The sequence below is a fragment of the Alosa pseudoharengus genome, unplaced genomic scaffold, assembly GCF_046254945.1.
Source record: "Alosa pseudoharengus isolate Yale_2024_CS ecotype anadromous, Long Island Sound unplaced genomic scaffold, YU_APseudo_1.1 YU_APseudo_1.1_scf_16, whole genome shotgun sequence".
NCBI lineage: Eukaryota > Metazoa > Chordata > Actinopteri > Clupeiformes > Clupeidae > Alosa > Alosa pseudoharengus.
Window position 1 is genome coordinate 9,245,291 of NW_027468630.1, and position 19,826 is coordinate 9,265,116.

Sequence of the window (19,826 nt, forward strand, 5' to 3'; positions counted from 1 at the left end):
CACAGCATATTTCTGATGTAAAAAGAGTGTAATTTCTCCATCAAATTCAATCAGATCAGTTACAAACAATAAAATATAGACCAAAATGAAGATTTTAACAACAGTTCTATTTGCGTATGCACAACTTTTTTTTTCCATGGTAAGGATGACCTTTGCATGGAATTGCCCACATTGTAAAACTTAAAGCCCAAATTTGGAGACATCCATGCATGTCGAAATTTGCTGCAAATTCAGAACTGGATTACTCTGAAACGGCTAACTGTACAGGGGACTGCTTTACACCTTTCTGTTCGGTAAGGTCAGCTGTTTATTCTGATATATGGATTGTTATGTGTTGAACAAAGTGTTCGTGAAGTATTCCACCGAGATGAATGGGTAGGGAGATGGGCGCAGAACCTTCAGTAGAATTATGATTAAATTGAATTATATTATTCACTTAAGTGTAATTTTCTCGCGAACCGTTCACCACAGCAATTAACGGCTAACATAGTTTAAAAGCTGAGAAAAAGCTCTTTCATGTGATGTGATAGGCTACTTGTGATGTCTGTGTGATGAGTAGGCTCGTTCGCGAGTAGTTCAACTGAGAAGAATGGGTGAATTTGGATGCACATTCTTTCTTGCCGTGCGCTGTCACTTTCTCCATTGCGTAAAAGACTAAATTAATTTGCTCTGTGAATGCTTAGATTTTTTTGACAGACCATAGGCTAAATAAAAAACGTTATTAGTCGGACGCAAAACAGAATATTGAAAGAAGGGGGCACCAAGGCCACCGTGGCCTGTAAACCTCTGATTTTCAAAGGGGCATCACGGCCAACGCAAGGGCGATGGCCATGGCCGTCGTGAAATTCCTACCGTGCACACACAGTAACGAAGCCAACTCAGGATGCCAACGATCGACATGGTTCGTGAAGTTAGTTGTATTGCCAACGTGGTTGATGTTAGTGTGTCAGGTTTTACACACCGCGTACGTCTTGTCTAGTTTCCCATTAAATTAGTAGAATCCGAAATGTGCCCAGATGTCCGTTTTCAAAGCTTTGGGTGCGTTTTTAATTACCCGTCTATCGCGGTCATCTCCTTCCGTCACCTTGATTCTTTAGTGTTGTTGTTATGCTAGCTAGTGCTGCCGCTTAGGATGTAGCTACAGGCTGCGCATGTCATTACAACGTTGCTCCGGAAATGCCCCCAGAAGTAATTGAAACTTCACAACTTTATTGTCCACTCAAGGCCAGAAAATAAACAGCGACATAATCGATTATGGCACGTTGCCACATCGATGCTGAATCGTGCATGCCCCGCATTGCAATGCATCGCCGAATCGATTATTGTTGACACCACTAGGTAATGCCATTGTCCGGAGGGGGATGTCCGCCTCCTTGTTGTCCCTGTCAAGGTTGCCATGGTTGTGGACACCTCAACAGGCACAGGCAAGATACAATATACAATTGAAAAGAGGGTGGGAATAGTGCAATATCAGTATAGACTGAGATTTTAAGATTAAATATAAATATAGTGCAAGGCAGTTCAGTTCAATGATAATGTATTAATAACAATATTGTAACTGTAAGATTGAAGTACACATGAGGTAGATGAGCAGAAGAGTGACTTTGTTCAGTGTAAGGGTGGGGGCTATTTCTGAGCGTTCAACAGAGCGACTGCTTGGGGGAAGAAGCTGTCTTTGTGTCGTCTGGTTTTGCCGAACAGTGCCCTGTATCATCTTCCAGAGGGAAGGAGGTTGAACAGTTTGTTACCAGGATGTGAGGGGTCTGCAGAGATTTTTGCTGCCCTTTTCCTGACCCTGGACTGGTACAGGTCCTGCATGGAGGAAATGTCAACTCTAATGATCCTCTCTGCAGCCCTAATTGTCCGTTGCAGTCTGGCTCTGTCCCGTTTGGTGGCTGACCCAAATCAGACAGTGATGGAGGTGCAGATGACAGACTGAATGATGGCTGAGTAGAAAGTGGTCAGCAGCTCCTTAGGCAGATTAAACTTCCTTAGCTGTCTCAGGAAGTATAATCTCTGCTGGGCCTTTTTCTGGATAGCGTCAATATGGAGAGACCATTTTAGGTCCTGTGAAATGGTTGATCTCAGGAACCTAAAGGAATCCACATTGGACACTGTGCTGAGGCAGCAGTCAAGGTTTATGGATGGCCATGGCTGGAGTGTGATGGCTTTTCTGCCGAGCTAATATCTTCTGGTCTGGTCAACCTTTATATATATATATATATTTTCTGATGAAAATTTAGGCAAATTGGCAAAGTTTTGTAAAAGCACTCAGTATTACAATGTAACAACTATATGTAGGTACCCACAAATACATAATGCAAGTACAATGATAGTAGCTGATAGTACATGTTGTTACACAGGTTGTACCACTGTACCTAATTAGGTAGGTACACTGTAACAGCGACACATTAAAATAAAGTGTTACCTTTCGGGATTACAGACCACATTGGGATTAGTATCTAGTTAAGACTTATATTCATCCACTCATAATTTCTGTAGCATAAAAGGTGACATTGCTGTAAATAGACAAAAACTAGACCTCATGTCCTGGAGCACCTTATCAAATAGGCCAATGCCTTACACAGTCTGGACTGCCTGAATACTGAGACACAGAGGAAACATTTTCGAACAAGGCATAGCCTATACGTTCAAATCGTGCATTGTGAAACCAAGGACCTTCACCTTTATTATGATAGGCTATTCTTCTGCCTTTCTTTTTCTTTTTTTAATTCATGAAGCTCCGACTCGCGCCCTCTAGATGCAAGTTTGTAGACTAGCCTACTTGGAAGAAGGCAGCAGTGGGTCCCAGTAACATGGTGCCTTGGAATCTCTCAGTATTTATTCATCACCAGGATGCACACTCCAGTGCAGTCCAATGAGTTCCGTGGTAGGCCTATCGTTTTGTGGCAAACAGGTTGTCTGGGTGTGTTTTTCACAGACTGTCACTGAATGGAGAAATACAGTATACTGTTCTGAGCATAAGGTGACGTTTGTGTTGTGTTAAATGCTAGCTAGGATAATCGCATCCTCTTCTTCCGAGGGCTTTGTCAAGTAGCTTAACTAGCAGCGGTGGCATTGATCATGGTGGGCTTTTGCTGTTAGTTACGGTCGAGCGTTAGCTTTGTTAGATTCTCTGCCGTAACGTTAATCGCTAACGTTACTGGTTGTTAACGTTAGCCTGTAACGTTAACATCTTATGATAGTTGTTAGGTAACGTTAACGTATCACCGACGCTAGCTAGCCAACAATTATTTACAGTCTCTTGTCTTCATAGCAGATAATTAGCTTAACGTTAGCTAACCAACTATTCTGAATATGTAAACGTTTTGTCATGCACTATCGAGACTACATTAAAGTCGAAATAAACGCGTTGGCCGGTTGCTAGGTGTAAACCATTTATTCTCCAGTGATGCTTGGTTAATTTGCATGCTCGTGAAGGCAGCAGTAGCTGGTTGTAGGTTGAATGGCATGGCTATAAAAGTCTTCGGAGGGTATGGATAGCTTACTTCTCGGCAGCTCAGTTAATACTCTCCTTGTGCGGAGACGTGCAAATCCTTGGCCAGCATTTTAGCTAGTATGATGGAGTTCTAATGCGAGAATGGAGTAGGAGCTAGCTCAGTGAGAAATGTTAAGACTTCTTGACAGAGAGCCACCTTGTTGGCCTAACGATAAGGTAACGGTAACGACAACGCCGTCCGACTCAGAATTCCTGGTTGTGACAGAACAGTTTGCCATCATGACTTGATTAGCTAGCTCATTCTCATCAGTGCCTTGGACATGGCTATTCTTCAGACACGCTCCTAACCCTTCCCTAAAGGTAAGCGCAATTTGCTTCATTCAAAGGGTTAAGGTACAATGTTCAGAAAAACATTAACATGCCTAATTCTGACATTTATACTGTATCTGTTGTAATGTGTAGCTAAACTAGCTGCGAGGCAGACTGAGTTTGCCTTTGATTTTTTTAATGGTCAGGCAGCGCAGCAATGAGTCATGAAATGCATTCATTTTCATTTTTACACCCAATTTCTACTCACACGGTTGTTCCTAGCGAGATAACCGGTTGACAGTAGACAAACATCAGTTAAGTCATTTTGTGTAATTAACTGCCTTTTGCACATCTTTAACACCAAATAGTGTCCATCTTCATGGACGTCTGCAGCAGGAATCCAAACCGGACAGCCCCAGTGACTGAAGGAGAGCCCAGGCGAGCAGACATACCACTTTGCTCCCGTACAAACGGGTGGAGCTGGCCGCCCCACCCTTTCCAGCTCCTGGCCTGGCTCCTTTACCTGTACTTCGCAGTGACAGGTTTTGGGGTGTTTGTCCCTCTGCTACCCCCTCATTGGATTCCAGCGGGCTACATTGTATCCTTTACAAACGTTTGTAATGAGGTCCAAATACATTGTTTCTTCTCCTCTCTCAATAGTTACAGATGACCTGTTGAATGCCTCTTTTTTGCTTAGCTCTTTTTTCAGCTAAGCTGACGTTACTTGAGAGTTAAACTGAGTGAAAACTGCAGTTTATTTCCCTTAATACAGAACACAGTGCACTGGGATTACATTTGTCTGTCATTTGTTTGTCCACCTTACTGCGGTTTCCATTGACCCTGCTGACTACAATGTCCGGGCTAAGAGCTACAAGGGCCCAGTGCCAGTGTTCGATAGGACGAAGCATGCTCATGTCATTGAGAACTGTCACTGCTACCTCTGTGAGGTGGATGTGTAAGGATCAGGCCTCTCTCTCTCCTACCTTTCTTTTCTGGAGGAATAGTCAAAGCTTAAGCATAGCTTTAAAAACCTGGTATTTGGTATTGTCAACCATATAGACCAAAGTGCCATAGACAGGCACTTGCAGGAGCATAACCACTGCACATAATTACACACTTTTTATGAAGAGTAGATCATGTGTGATCTGAATTGTTCAGTTGTATTTAGTTAATGTACACCTCTTAGAAATGTACACATTTCTAATGAATTCTTGTTGCTCTCCGTCTCCAGGGGGCCAAAATCAAAACACTGCAGTGCCTGTAACAAATGTGTGGCAAGCTTTGATCACCACTGCAGGTGGCTGAACAACTGTGTTGGTAGTCGGAATTACTGGTGAGTCTACATGAGAAATTACAACAAAAGCACTTACATTGATGTTATGCTTACATGGCAGGCAGACCAATTGTTAAACTATTACCATTTTTGAAAGTTCAAACAAATACCTTTTCATTTTATCAATCTGTCAAGCCATTAACGGCAGTGGTTAACAAAACCTGGAAGAGAGTATACGTTATCCCCAAAATTACTTTCTCTGAGAATATTGCAGTCTTACTATTAAATCACAATACTAGCCATAACTAGGTCAGGAACACATTTTTTCCCCCATAATGCCTCACACACACTGAGTCATCACCCACCTGATTAGGCCTAGTGAAGAGAACTCCACAAAGACCTCAGTTATTTTTAAACTATGTCATGGCCTTAAATAAAATGCAGTCTCCAACAGAAGTGCTTATTTAATCATTCTCAAGGGAGATGGTATCTCAGATGCTGTCTTTTTTTGCTTTTTGTTCTTTTGTTTTGTTTTCTCTCAAAGAAGTGGATATAGCAGTGGGTCTTCTGCCTTATTATCGTGCAAAATGTGTCTGGTTGAATTCTTTCGCCTTCACTCAAATGGTCAGTGAATCAGAGAGTTGATCACTTACTGTGGCCAGGAAAGTTGGGAACAGGCCATGCAGTCTGGTGGTTATGCCAGGGTCTTTCAGCTCCATCACAAGACTGTCTCCCTGTTGCACTGAGCTCAGGCGGGGCTTTGGGCCGGGCCTCGTGCTGCACGGGTAGCCAGGCGAATGTTAACTGCAGGGCATACAGAAGAGAGGAAACAGAGAAGAACATGTTATTGATGTTGTTGATTAAGCACTTTCATGCACGCATGCATCACTGTTCCCTCAAGGCAGTGCCGTCCCTGAAGACTAAAGAGTCTCAGGACTAAGTGTGATTTGTTTGAGCTGAAGTCAAAACATGCATCTGGGGCAGGTTGTCTCGTGCACTTTCAAGTTCATGCCCTCATTGAGTCATTTCAATATGCTGCACTCTACAATAACATGATTTTCTAAAACACTTATTTTTCTCTTTTTATTACAGGCTATTTCTGAACAGTGTAATCTCCGCTCTCTTTGGTATAATTCTGGTGGTGATCATCGCCAGTTATGTGTTCATCGAGTTTTTTTTGGATCCCTCAAAACTGCGTTCAGACAAACACTTCCAAGGTTGGTGTCTTTTTGGATTTTGTAAAGCAGCTCCATTTGTTTCATCATGCTCTTGCAGTAGGCCATGCCACATGTGTGGTGCTGGCTTGCAAGACTGCATTTCATTTCAGGTTCCTGGGTCTTAACCAGCCTTCGTTTCGGTCAAAGTAATGCATATACGCCATTTGTCAGGAATTGTACCTTTGCCAAGAGGCTGTACAAGTATACAAACGCAATAGTGAAGCATAGCAGTAACTAGGACAAACACATTGTTTTCCTATAAAACTTCACATGTTCCAGGTTATTTCTTCATCAGATGTGTCTCAAATGGGAAATGGACGAATTAATCAAGGCATTTACTTATTTTACTTAAGGTTTTTTTTGTGTATTTGTGTCCTATTAGTTAAGTAGTTTAAGACCAAAACTTAAGACTCTGATCACTGCTAACATAGAGGTGTATAGTGTCGACATTGATGTGTTTTGTTGGCAGCCATATTTGTAACTTTTACCTATACGCAATGAGGTTCTGGTTCAAGGCTGACGTCCACCCCCCAGCTCAGTGCCCCCATGACTGCCTGCTTCCCGTGCTGACCCTGTCCCTCCCTGTGTCTCTGTCCCTCTGACTCCCCAGTGAAGAATGAGTCGGTGGTGTGGTTTGTGTTCTTGCCTGTGGCCCCTGTGACCACCGCTGGCCCGGCCATCCCTGCCCTGGCCGGCATCACCGTCGCCTTAGGCCTGCTCTCGGCCCTGCTGCTGGGACACCTGCTTTGCTTCCACATCTACCTCAGTGAGTCTTCCTTTCCCTCTCCTGCACCTGTCTCCCCGTGATCACACCAGTGTTGTAACAAGTGCTAATAATAATTGTGAAATGGACGCTAATTGCTTGTCTCTGCTGTAGAGCTACAAAATTTTTTTTTTTACTGATGGGAATACCATAGGGGGCATGTTGTCTTACAGAGTTATGTTAACTTTAGTGTATCTTCAATTCTAGCTAGCTTACATAATTTTAGTCCACCTCTTTTTTCTTTTATTTTAGTGGCAACATTAAAGCTAATTTGTTTAGCTCATTTTACTGTTAGATTTTTAGACTGTTGATAACATTGGTGTGCCTGAAGAAGTTCGATAAAACACTGAAATAGCAGTTCAGTCTGGGGGCTGATTCAAAGTCGAAAAATCGAAACATGCAGTACTAAAAGTAGAATTATAGTTGTTGGCTTACAGATACCAAGTTTCATTAGCTTTGTATGTGTGTTTGTGTAACATTTTCTGTCTCATTGGTGACTTAGTGAGGACAGGAAATCCAAGAGGCGTAGTCAGGAGAGCTCTGTGTTTCTGTCCAGCTATGTTCCTTGTCTTGTTGCTATGGCCACAAGAGGACTGAAACAGGAATGCCTCATTTCCCCAAGCCATATTCTCCCAAATGTCAGCTTTCAATAAATACAGGCAGCTCTTTCTCTTAGTAGACATTTTTTTTCTATCTAATTGACGGACAATGGAATAATTATCTATTACCACAGTTTTTGAAGTGTTTCAGCTAGTTCACAGGTCTTTCATTTGAACTCTGTTAAATCTTTTTTTTTTTTAGTCAGGTTTAAAAAAAAAAAAAAAAAACAGGATATAGTCAGTGGTGCTTGAATTTGTATACCATACATGCTAATTATTCTAAGCATGCTGATTGAGTGTCTGTCTAAAACAGATTCTGTTTCCAGTCAGGACGTCAGGTCATTCTTCTTCTCGGGCCCTTGTTAGAGCCAACATGTGAATTTATTCCTGTGTGATACAGTATATGTGCCCAATGATTAGCCATGTGATTGAGACTGGGGACTGTTTGTTTCATGTCTCGATGTTGCACTCACATTTTGTGTGTTGCCATGAGAACAGAGAGGCCTGTTGGCAATGTAATTGGAGGCGGCAATTACATTTAAAGCCACTAGGGGTCAGAAGAACTACTGGTCTGGAAATGACATCTACATATGCCAATTTGCTCTTGTATTTTTGACTGTTCTCTCTGTGTTGCAACAACTTGTTAATCCATTCACAATGCTGCAATTGGTAGCTGTCAAAACCAGAGGCACTCCTACTGATGCCAGGTGTATCTGAGAAGTCCAGTTTGCTTACTGTTTTCCATCCTGTTTTCATCCCCAGTGTGGAATAGACTCAGCACATATGAATACATTGTGCGTCAGCGGCATCGTCAGGAGGCAAGAGACTCAAACAAAGGCTGCTCTGTTAATGACCCTGGGCCTCCACAGATGAGTCTAATGAAGGTAATGAATTCTACATATTACTTACATCTACATGTTACAAAATGTACATGTAACATGGTAATGTCATTAATTAATTCCGCATTCATTGATGTACAAGTGATGTTTTGAAGTGGTTAATGCTCTCAGTCAAGTTTGTCATTATAATTTCCATCCACAAATGCTTAGTGCATCACCAGGTTTGAAAATAAGAAAAGGGTTAACCCTGGAGACTAGGTCGCTAATTTGGTCCATGACTAAGGCCACACGGAGGTGCTGCACACAGACACGCCAAGTGCCATGGTGACCCACCATGGTGAAGAGGCAAACCAGTAACAAGCACACACACCAAAGCAATTGCTGCTCCTCCCTGAATAATTAGCACAACCCTCTCCCCCCTGCAGTCTCCCCACGGAACTCCAAGGGAACACGGGAGGGGTGGGGGCGTTCGCGTGTGGGAGAGGAGCAAGCATGGGAAAGTCTGTCAGTGGGGAACATGAGGTCACTTCCATTCTAAGATGGGAGTCCATTCCAAAGACGATGGCTCCATGCTGCCACATTCCAAGTGTTCTGACATTGAGCGATAATAGCATGTGTGGACATCTTGTCAGGGGGTAATAAAACTACAACCATGTCCTTCAAGAAGGTCTTTTTTTTTTTTTTTTAATAGAATGTGTTACAGGATTACACAAATACAATACTCACTGTATTACATAGCCTATTCGTAAAGGAAAAGAGAAAGGTGTTCAATATTCATTTGATAATTAGTCCCATCCTGTGGAGTTAAGCACAGTTTTGTATACTTGAAGGTCGTAAAAGGTTGTGGGTATTTCACTAAAGATTTTTGAATAGTCATGGAACTAATGATGTACACCAAGTGGATGGACTAGGCCAAATTTCAAACATTATCTTAGAAAACTTGATTTTTTTTAAATTTAGAGCTTAGACAAGATGGCTTATAGTCTCGTTGACACCAGACCCTTTCAAGACCCTCTCTCAAATAAAGATTGAGGAGAGGGACTGGAAAGGATTCATTGACGCGATTCAGTGACTTCCAGCAGGGGTGTAACTAGCAGTGAAATTGAACTTAAATTGGTGCATTAAACTCTTACCAAATTGTTTCAGAAGTGCAGCAATCTTGTAAGCGAAGATTTTAAATGCAGTTGTTTACTCAATTCCAAAGAAAATACACGTCCATGCCAGATTAGCAATTGTAATTGTGTGCCCGGGTTTTAGGAACATTGGAAATGGGTGTGAATAGCCTCTTGGCCAAACGGACCTGCAGAGCAAATCCCAAATTTGCCAAAGGTTTGTATGGGTATTTCCATGCTAGATGGTTTAAGGACTGCCCAGACACCAGTCTTGGCCAAATGGGCAAATAGATTTTTTTGAAATACCATAAGGCAGTGAAGTCTTTCAGCAAGTCACAGCAGTTATATGATGGGGCAGATGTGTCTTTGCACTGCCAGACTTTGACAAGTCTCTGAGAAAAACTGAGGACACAGTTTTGTGTATCTTCATGTCTGTGTGTGTGTGTGTGTGTGTGTGTGTGTGTGTGTGTGTGTGTGTGTGTGTGTATGTGTGTGTGTGTGTGTGTGTGTGAAGCTTAGCATTCTCCCCTCCTCCTGTCTGTGTTTGTTAGGACTAGCAATGAAGTGCTGGCGGTTTGTGTGTGCATGACCTTACAGCGCCTCGGAGCTGGTTGTTGCTCTTGCAGGCCTGTCTACTTAATGGGGCAGGGTTGCCTCCTGTCACCCTCCCTGGACTCCACCCAAACTCAACGCAAAGGGTCCCTCTCTAACACCTCACTCTCGTTCTTACACTTACATGCATAACTTCAAAGAAGTACAGTACAGGCTTAACAAAGCAATGGCATAGAATCCCGACACACATACACACACTCACCCGCCGCCTCCTTGGCCTCTGGTCCCGGGCTGCTTTCCTGCTCTCTGCAGAATGCGAGGGTAGCCATGGTAACGCTGTGTTGGGCTTGGCAGGGGCCGCTTGTGACAGAAGGCCATTCCAGCTGGTGGACCCACCTGTGTTTTGGGAAGGGGTCCACAAAGGCAGTCAGACGGCGTGCTTCTCACAACTGGCCACCACACACACACACACACACACACACACACACGCACACGCACACGCATCTCTGGTCCCACAGGAGCCCTGCAGAAACCCCTGCATTAACACAAACCACACTCACGGCCACATTAGCTGCCAGGCTTAGCACATACAGTTCAGTGTCTGGAACAACTCCACCGCTGACGGAATCAATATAAATGGCAAAAGACATTAAAATCAGCCTGGAAAGTGTCACAGACCTTGTAATTAATACCATTATGAATTCTGCTGAGCATTAGTCTGTGCAGGGTGCTGTTATATAAAGATGTTTTTACGTTGGTGTAAGAGCTTTTCCAAATGATTTGTACACCACAATGTGCAGAGTCAGGTACACATTTCATTTTGATATTCGGCTCTTTAATGGATGCTGAAATGGGCAGATAGTTATTTATTACGCTCATGGCTGTGGGTGTTCCTTCCGTGCAGAGGGGTCATCAGTTGTAAATGGAACATAACGCAAGTCTAATGGGCTTTCATAATCATGTAGTTTCACATTAGGGCCATTTTTCAGTTGCAATGCTTCAACCCCCCCCCGGGGGAAATCACATCTGTAAGAAACATTGGATTTGATTTAACTAGCACTAAATGTCTCCCATTTTCACGGTCTCTGCTGTGCTTATACAATATTGCTACTAATTTATAGTGTGCTTTTACCTGCAGAACAATAGAATAGCGGGGATACTGTACGTCACTTCTGTTAATGTTCAAACAAAACACAGAGAGCTAGCTCGCTACTCCCTCCCGTGCAATTAAAACTCTCCTAAACACGCATCTCGTCGGTTATTGGTTGAAACACTTTATTTTGCCTTTGAGTGGGTTGCCAACCCTCGTTGGTAGCAATTGTTTTTGTGTACAGATCTCGGAGCCTAGGCTGCCTACAGAGACACATTTTTTTGACGGCCTTCTAATGGGGCAGGCAGCTAGGGGATCGTTAGGAAAGATTAGATGAATGGGATCATTTATGTGTGGGCCTTTTTTGGGCCTAAAATTGCTGATACACCCTCTAAGCAAGCATGAGGCTTTTACAAAGAACGATACAACATTGTTTTAACTATTGAGCATCCACTCCATCAAAAATAACAATTCCCATAATGGACCCTTTTCACAGCAGCCATTTATGACATGAAATATGTGGCAGGCCCAGCTGTTACTAATAATATTAATTAAGGTTCTGATTCTGCTACACATAAATTGAACAGAGACTTCACTAAAGCATTAGCATTAGTAACACCTGTGCTTGCCCTGGTATTTCATGCCAAAATGGCTGCTGTGAGAAAGGTCTATTGTCTTTCTAGAGTTGAGTTGGTAAGAAACAATGACATATCGACTATTATCTTTGTTGTTATTTCCTGTTGGTCCGACAGGATGTGAGTTACTCTGGGACGCTTGGCTACACAAACCCAGAGATGGATGTGGAGGACCCCACCACCATGTCATCTCGAGAGGGAGCCGCAGAGTAAGAACCTTCACACCAGCACCACATCAGTCAGACTGACCACAGTACAAAACAACACAGAGGAGAAATGGCCAGAAACTAACAGTCATATTAACATTAAGAACAAACGTATGACACAGGGTCAGACTCTGCAGAACCCTGACTAAAGGACAAGACAAAACTGTGGTGGTTTGATTGATGAGTACCACCAGTGTTTCCTTCATTTGACCCATTTTTAATGAAGAGACAATGGGAAAGACATCGGGGTCAAGTGGAAGTTGTGATGTATTACCTAAAAACATACGCTGCTTTGTCTTTTTGATGTTCAATCTGTTGCCTTAACTTGCTTCTGAAATTATAACAAGAAGTTAGCTTAAGCAAATCCACCCATACCTCTTTAAATGGACACGTAATGACTTGAAGACGAGGTCCATTTGCATTAGCTTTTAAAAAGTAACACATACATATATTTATTTTACTTCAATTGGCCAATTATGGTATTAGGGTCTATGTGATGGGTCATATGAAACACCCCCAAGCACTGGCAGTAAGTGAAGGAGAAAAATGAAAGGCTTTTTATTTGGCCATTAAAAGCGCAGCTCTGAAACACCAGCCATACTCTATGGAAAGTAACTGTGAGCATCATTGGGGCTGTGCAATGCCACTGCCAGCCAGTGTGTTTTGTCAGAGTTTTAAGTTCTTCTGTTATGAGTATTTGTTTTGTTTGTTTTGTTTTCCTTCCTTTTTGGGGAGGAAACCCCCTGAAATTTATGGCTTGCGGATTCTTATTTACAATCGGGCCTTTACAGGAGACGTTTACTAGGCAAGCATCACTCTTAAGACGATGTATATTTAGCAATCCGTGGTTGAAGGGGGGGCTCTACACCTCAAGTGTAACAGATTAATTTAAGCTTGTAATTTAGAGTTTATCTTCAGTTCAGGGGCTGTTCACATCCTGCTTGCACATGTTCTAAAGGGCATGGAGTAAATCGAAATCAGCGTTAACTGTAATTTCATAACACCAGTGACAAAATAGGCTTGTTCACTGTTGTCATGGTGACTGTTTTCTTTGCAAAAACAAAATGTGCAAGGCGGAATTCTTTTCCCATGACTTTAATGCCATTGAGAAAGGAAGGAAAATCCGGTCTGTTGTCGAGTTTGACCTCTTGAGTGAAAGTTTCTCTGAAAGGTCATATGCACACAATATGCAGTTTAGTTACGTTTGTTAATAAGTATGTGCAGATGTTAGACTTTGGTCTACCTGGTGAATGCATTCATGACACATGGAGTTTCAAGGGGACACAATGTGCACAATGATGACACTCGTAATCGTTCTGTGCACCATTCCGTGTAATCAGACACTCATTGCATAAAATCAGACATTACTCTTACAATCTAGGCCCAGGTCCAACTGAGCTCCATGCGACAACAACAGCCAGACACTGGGGTTGGCCCCACACACACATTGCTAACGAGAAACTGCAGTTGTAGATCATTAGTGATGTGCTCCTACATCATGAGGTGGGCATTAACCGATGTGAGAGCATGTCTAGAAAACTAGTCTACAACTCTGCATGAAGGGGAAGGCCAGTGACTTTTATACAAAATCAATCTATAATTGTTGCTTGTGTGGGGTGTGGGGGGTGGTGGTGGTAAATCGTCAACATTTCTGTAACATAATTAGACTGGTTAACACCAGACCTTATCTCAATTGAAATAAGGTTAATTCACCTCCCATTTCCAAGGGGCATCACCAGCGGACCGATCAAAATGCCTCTAGATGCAATTGGATAGACCTAAAACCAATCAGAGCAATTAAGGAGATGACATACGCAGAGCAACGGAAAAACATCTCAACAAACGAGCATTTCTCAAAAACTGTTTTTATCTCATCAAACGCCTTAATGGTTGTGGTGCCCATACCAGGTTTTAGGAACATTGGAAATGGGAGTGAATGGCCTCTTTGCCAGACGGACCTGCAGAGCAAAGTCAAATTTCCCAAAGGTTCGCCTGGGTTTTCCCAGGCTATAACATAATGCTTGATGAAGTGCATACATGAGGCACCCACCGATACTACCAGTCAACTGCTACCTGTTTAATGTTGGCCTTTGCAGACATAGCCACAGGGTTATTATTTGTTGGCCAGACATAGCGACAGGGTTAGTATTTACTGTGAGCTGCACAAAGAGCTGTGACAAGTTTAGGAAATGCTGGTGAGGATTTGTTTATTTGTTTTGAATAGCATTTGGGGTCTCTTCCAAACTCTCTTCCTACTCCACCTTCTGTTGCATGGAATGTGAATCACACAAACATAACATGTTTACCAGGGGAGAGTGGCCACAACACTGTGGCATAAATTCTGGCTTTAGTGTATATATGAAACTGTTGGGAATGGGTTTGGAGCAATATTCTCAACAACAATTCTAATGCGATTGGGAAAAATCACAGGGTCATCTCTGTTTGATTCCCACCCCCAACATGAACAAATACACGCTAAGGAAATTTTAAACGTGTGACGAAATGCAGACAGAAATGAAGTCATTCTAAGGGTTTATTTGAAGTCTAACATTAAAGCTCAGAACCTCATGGCAAATCCTCTAATTGACCTGTCTTTCCCCACCCTTCTTCTCACAGGTTCTATGGCAACGGACGGGTGAGAAGTTCACCCAGTCGGATGGTGGATATTGAATCCCTCCCCACTGACGCTATAGAGCACAAACAGCCCCCACGCCCTCTTAAACAGGTGGGAACGCACAATTAATTACCGTATGTCTGCCATAACCCCTGTCGGCCTCAGAGCAACCTGCTTCTCTGTGTACTTAAAAGTGCAAGATAAAGGCCACCCCAGCCAATGTGAGAGCAATTTGAATCTCCCCTAAAGGCCGAAACTGCCTGTGATCTGACATTTATCTTACTTTGGCTTAGAACTGTTAAACAGTTAAGGTAAAGTCCCCTGTAGTTTTTTTAGTCTCGACTGTCAAAGCTTTGAAGCATTGAGATTGCACTGAATAGGCCTGATTGCACTGATTGAATGCATCCTCTGGTTTTACTTAAACTTAAGCCCCCATTACCCTCTGGTTAACTGGTATGTACTGTTTCTCTGAGGCCTCTGCACTTAAACCTGAATGCTATGCCTCATTTGTAAGTCGCTTTAGATACGAATTAATGAACAAATGTTAATGTGATGAATAAGGACATTCTCTCTGATTCCTTCTATCACTGTGTGCCACGCAGAAGAAAAAGAAGAAGGTGCGTAAAATCCCTGCCGAGGTGATCAACGACCGGGCCTCCGAGAACGGCAGTAGCTCCACCCGAGCCCTGCCACACAGCTCAGCAGATATGGGTAAGACTGCACCCCCTCATCAGTGCCACGAAGTTGCACCAGGATTGTGTATGATTTGTGTTCGTAAACATGGGTGGCTTTATCTATATATCACTGCTAATTAGACAGGTTATTCAGGTTCTTGGCAGAAAATGTGTTATTTGTATTCACTGCCACAAGAAAATGGATAAATATTTATTTATGTGCATGTATTACGTATGTAAGATAACAAAGTATCCGTATTTATACTTTTATCTCAGAAAACTTGCAGTATAGACCAGTGGTTCTTAACTTCCCACTTCCCAGTTCATTAAGTCGCGACCCACATATTTTTTTTAGTGAACCAAGCCAACAGGTACGGTGAGCTACATGGTAAGACACATAAAGTGCCTGTAGGCCTACTTGTTTGGAACATGCTGATGTTTGGCATTACATTTGTGAAGTTTTCAACTCCTGATGTCACCTTTCAAAGTACTCGAAAGGTTTGTCTGACAGGGGTGCTTTGTTTCCATGTGGCATTTTCTCTCATGTGCCAGCAATTCAGTGAACACCGCACACTGGGGTTTCTGTCCCATTCCACCCTACTTCAAATATTCAGGGTTATACCCACATAAACATTGTCTATGTCCATGGCAATGACTGACATATTACATCTGATAAGGTAACATTTTAAATGGGTGATTTCTTCTTTTTTTTTTTTTACCTCAAGCTCCGTGACCCACTTTTGGGTCCCGACACATCAGTTAAGAACCACTGGCATAGACCACACTTTGTCAGTATGTGCTCTGTGAAAGAGAACCTCTCGTCAAAGGCAAGCATGCAGCTTTGCCAACCAAGTATAGCTACAAAACATGTGCCCACTATTACCGTTTAGATAACCTGTGTTATGAATGGCAGGCAATCAGTCTGGGTGCCAGCATGCTTTCAGTACTGTGTTGCCTTGTTACCTTGTCACTATGGCATTTCTTTGTCATACTTTAGTCCAGAGTGCAGTACGATAAGTGCCCAGAATGCAGCTGACGCCTTCTGATAAAGGCGTCCACTTGCCTGTGTTTTGATGTTGGGTTGACATTTATTTATGCTCTTATGGTAACACCTTGTGCCCTTTAGCACTTTGCATATGTTGAAATGTTTTTTATTTGTGTTAACAAAGTACCTGTTTGCCTTCATAATCTACTCGAGGAATTGTGCACCTTCTCTGTTTCCTAGTGATGTGTTTTGGTGGTTGCATGTGTCAGTTTGTGTGTGTGTGTGTGTGTTTGTATACAGTGTAGTCATTTGTGCCCTGTCCTCTATGCTCCTCTCCCCTCCCCTCTCCTCCTCTGCTGCCCTCCTCTCTCCCTGTAGAGCCCTCTGTAGCCGCAGCCACAGTGGTAGCCTCCATGAGCCAGCGCCTCCCCTTCCCAGCGTTCCCCCTGCGTGCGTCGCTGCCCCCGCTGATCCCTGTGCAGGCGGCAGGCCCCCCCGCTGAGTATCACTCTGACTCCGCAGAGTCCCTGGAGGAAATCCCCGTGGCTCTGGCGCGACTCGGTAGCGCCGCCCTGGCTTCCACCTCAGGCACTGCAGCCGCTGCCACCACCCCTGCGTCCTCCCGGCATGCCTTGCTGTTTCCCTCTACCTCCACCTCCACCACTCTGACCACGCCCTCCCCCCAGCCCCGGACCAAGCGGAAGGCTGCGCCGTCGTCCCGCAGGCTGGCGGAGCAGCGGTTTGAGATGGCCCCACCGCAGCCGCCCATGGTGTTCGTGAGCCGGGGAAGCGGAGAGCCTATGGCCCGGCCACGACACGTCCCTAAGGGGGAGGAGACTGGGAGCAGCAGTGGGGGCATGGGGGGCAGACGCAAGCAGTCCAGCAAGAGGAGCCTGGATGAGCCCCGACCCCTGAGCTCCAGTGCAGGGACGTCTGTGGCCTAGCAGAGACTCGCTTCCTGGAGCGATCGAACGAGTGCTGGGGTTGGGGGAGGGGGGCGGAGGGAATATGGGACAGGACAACCCAGGTCCTGCTCTGGGAGCTTCTGGCAAACACAAGGGCAGCTACTCTTTGATAAGATGTAGACGGGACACAACCAACAGTCCCCTCAGCCGTAGCACTTAATCTAAACACCCAGACAGCACCTATGCAAGCACTGCAGAGCAGAAGGATGCAGTATCACTGAGTGTGAGTTGGGTGTTTTCAGCTGACCCTCTCCCTCAGTACGACATTTCATTTAGATTAACCACTACAACCATTACGTTATGACACAGATAGGTACTAATAGATAGTCATTCTATACATTTCACTATTACTATTCTGTAGCATTGCACAAGTACAGTTTTCCCCAGTGATTATATTACACTGTTTTTTGAAAATATATTTATTCATATTTAATGTTGAATGCCAAAGGTTATACTGCACAATCTTTTTTTTTTTTTGTCGGTTTATTTTTTTTTTATGATTTTTTTTTTCTTCTGTACTCTACCACGCTACCTTAAATCATATTTTTTCAATCCATCTGCATTTGCAAGCTTTTGTGTGTGTCATTAGTGAAACCCATAAGGTTGAAATCGCCTGGCTACTTATTGTGTCAGCTTGTTGGACATTGAAGAGTTAAATAGGTTAGCTTCTCATCTGGGACCGGAGTCGGTTAACCCTTAAAGGAGTACCGTCACACCGATGTGACGGGAATGTTGGGAAATGAACACTCTAAAGAATATCTGGGTTCATTGAATTCAACATGGAATTTTAGAACCTTCAATTGTTGCGGAACTTAGAATGTTCAAAAACCTACACCTTTAAGGGTTGGGCACCCTGAGCGCTCACTGGAGCGTTGATTTTTATCATTCGTCTTTGGGGTGGAAGACTACAAATTGACCTAATCCCTCCATTTCTATCTTGATGCCTCCACTTTTGAAACCTGTCACAATTGTTTTTTTTACTCATCACAAAACTCAACAATAAAACCATAACTTGGTGTAGCATTGCACACTTAGTGTTTTGTTTTGTTTTGCCTTTTCCGTTTCGCCTCATTTTCAAGTGCTGGATTTGGGAGTCACGCCTGTCCCTTTTTCACAGGGAATCAATTCTTATGAATCAACATTCCATGAAACTCACACATTCACACCGGGGCCAAAGCAAGCAGAGCAGAGCTGTACTGTTCTGCACCCTCCCTCTCACTCCCCACGATGCGTTCGTTCGCCGTTGCTGCGCCGTCTCGATGGCAACAACGATCGCACGCAAAATACATCGGAGCCAGACAGAGAGCATTAGTGACTTCTCAACAAGTAAGGCCCACAAGTCATTCATGTGTTCTCACTTGCATTGATAAGACTCTGCAGACTTAAAGACCTGTTCTCAAAGGCTTAGCATGAAAAAGAGCTCTGGAGTCTAAGCACATGAGGAGAAGACACATGAGCCATTCATACTGGGCTTTGCAATTACAAGCACTGGGCTAACTGGTAATCAAGAGATATTCATCAAGCAAGCATCACGGTCACTGTCAACACCTAGCAATGGGAGGTGCAGTGTTTTAGACAGGTAGAGGTACTTTTGTTTTCAATCTCCCAGCCGTCAAGGTGTGTAAAGAACAGTGTTGGAGAGTGTTGCACTACTGCAATTTTATGTTCTGTCACTACTGTTTAAGGAAAGACAGGGAACGACAGCCTGGCTCATTCAATCTGGCCCCCTAATCATCCCCCACTGTAATTGGCTCATTCACTCCCTCACTCTCCACCTCAAGCTGGTGTGTGGTGAGTGTTCTGGCGCATAATGGCTGCCGTGCATCACCCAGGTGGGTGCTACATATTGGTGGTGGTTAGTGAGGTCCCCCCCTTATCTGTGAAGCGCTTTGAGTGTCGAAAAAAACGCTATATAAATGTAACATGCTGTTGTTGTTGTTGACGGAGATTAAAAAAAATGTTCACAAGCACTTTTCAGGACACAATAAACAATTATGAGTTGGGGCCCTATAGTACATGAAGCTGATACTTCTTGAATTCAAAAATCACTGTGCAACATCTACTTTTGTCAAAGCTGCATAAATAATTAATGTTATTCTTGGCAATGCTATCCAGTGAACTCAGGCTAGCACTCTTGTAACGATCTGCTCCTGCTTATTGAAGTAACACAATATTTCCCCTGACGAAGCAAAACAAAAACCTATCATATTAGCTCTGTTAAATAGTCTGCTGCTCAGCAAGTCTGCCATCACCTTAATGGTATGATGCTTTATGTACAGAGCTAATGGTGATTCCCTTTCATTCTGATGGGTCACGTCAGCCTGGCCTGCCGAGGAGCAGTTCCAGCTTGGAGAGGGGCCGAGGCCTTGGGGCCTACAGATCCCATTTCCATCTGAGACGACAAAAAGAGAAGGGGGGCCATTTCTTTTCCACAAAAACACTTCATGTTCACACTGGTCCACTGCCCTGGCTTTGTCATGGAGCTCCCATAAAATGCATTTGATAGCTTGACCACACGTATCTTTAATCACTG

The 19,826-nt window shown here is 43.6% G+C and overlaps 1 protein-coding gene across 1 annotated transcript; it reads left to right on the plus strand.

The window, feature by feature from the left end:
• The first annotated feature begins 2,805 nt into the window (after positions 1-2,805).
• zdhhc1 (zDHHC palmitoyltransferase 1) lies at positions 2,806-19,263 on the plus strand. Its single transcript, XM_076286970.1, has 11 exons — positions 2,806-3,820; positions 4,138-4,367; positions 4,549-4,724; positions 5,001-5,102; positions 6,135-6,259; positions 6,870-7,025; positions 8,384-8,505; positions 11,967-12,058; positions 14,672-14,780; positions 15,272-15,380; positions 16,707-19,263. The coding sequence occupies exons 2-11, from the start codon at positions 4,149-4,151 to the stop codon at positions 17,270-17,272; spliced, it is 1,776 nt and encodes a 591-aa protein (XP_076143085.1). The 5' UTR covers positions 2,806-3,820; positions 4,138-4,148; the 3' UTR covers positions 17,273-19,263.
• Positions 19,264-19,826: the final 563 nt, after the last annotated feature.

Coding starts and splice junctions, on each gene's coding strand:
- zdhhc1 (XM_076286970.1), top strand. CDS start 4,149: ATGGACGTCTGCAGCAGGAATCCAAACCGGACAGCCCCAGTGACTGAA. Junction 4,725..5,000: donor TACCTCTGTGAGGTGGATGT/GTAAGGATCAGG, acceptor CTCCGTCTCCAG/GGGGCCAAAATCAAAACACT. Junction 7,026..8,383: donor TTGCTTCCACATCTACCTCA/GTGAGTCTTCCT, acceptor TTTCATCCCCAG/TGTGGAATAGACTCAGCACA.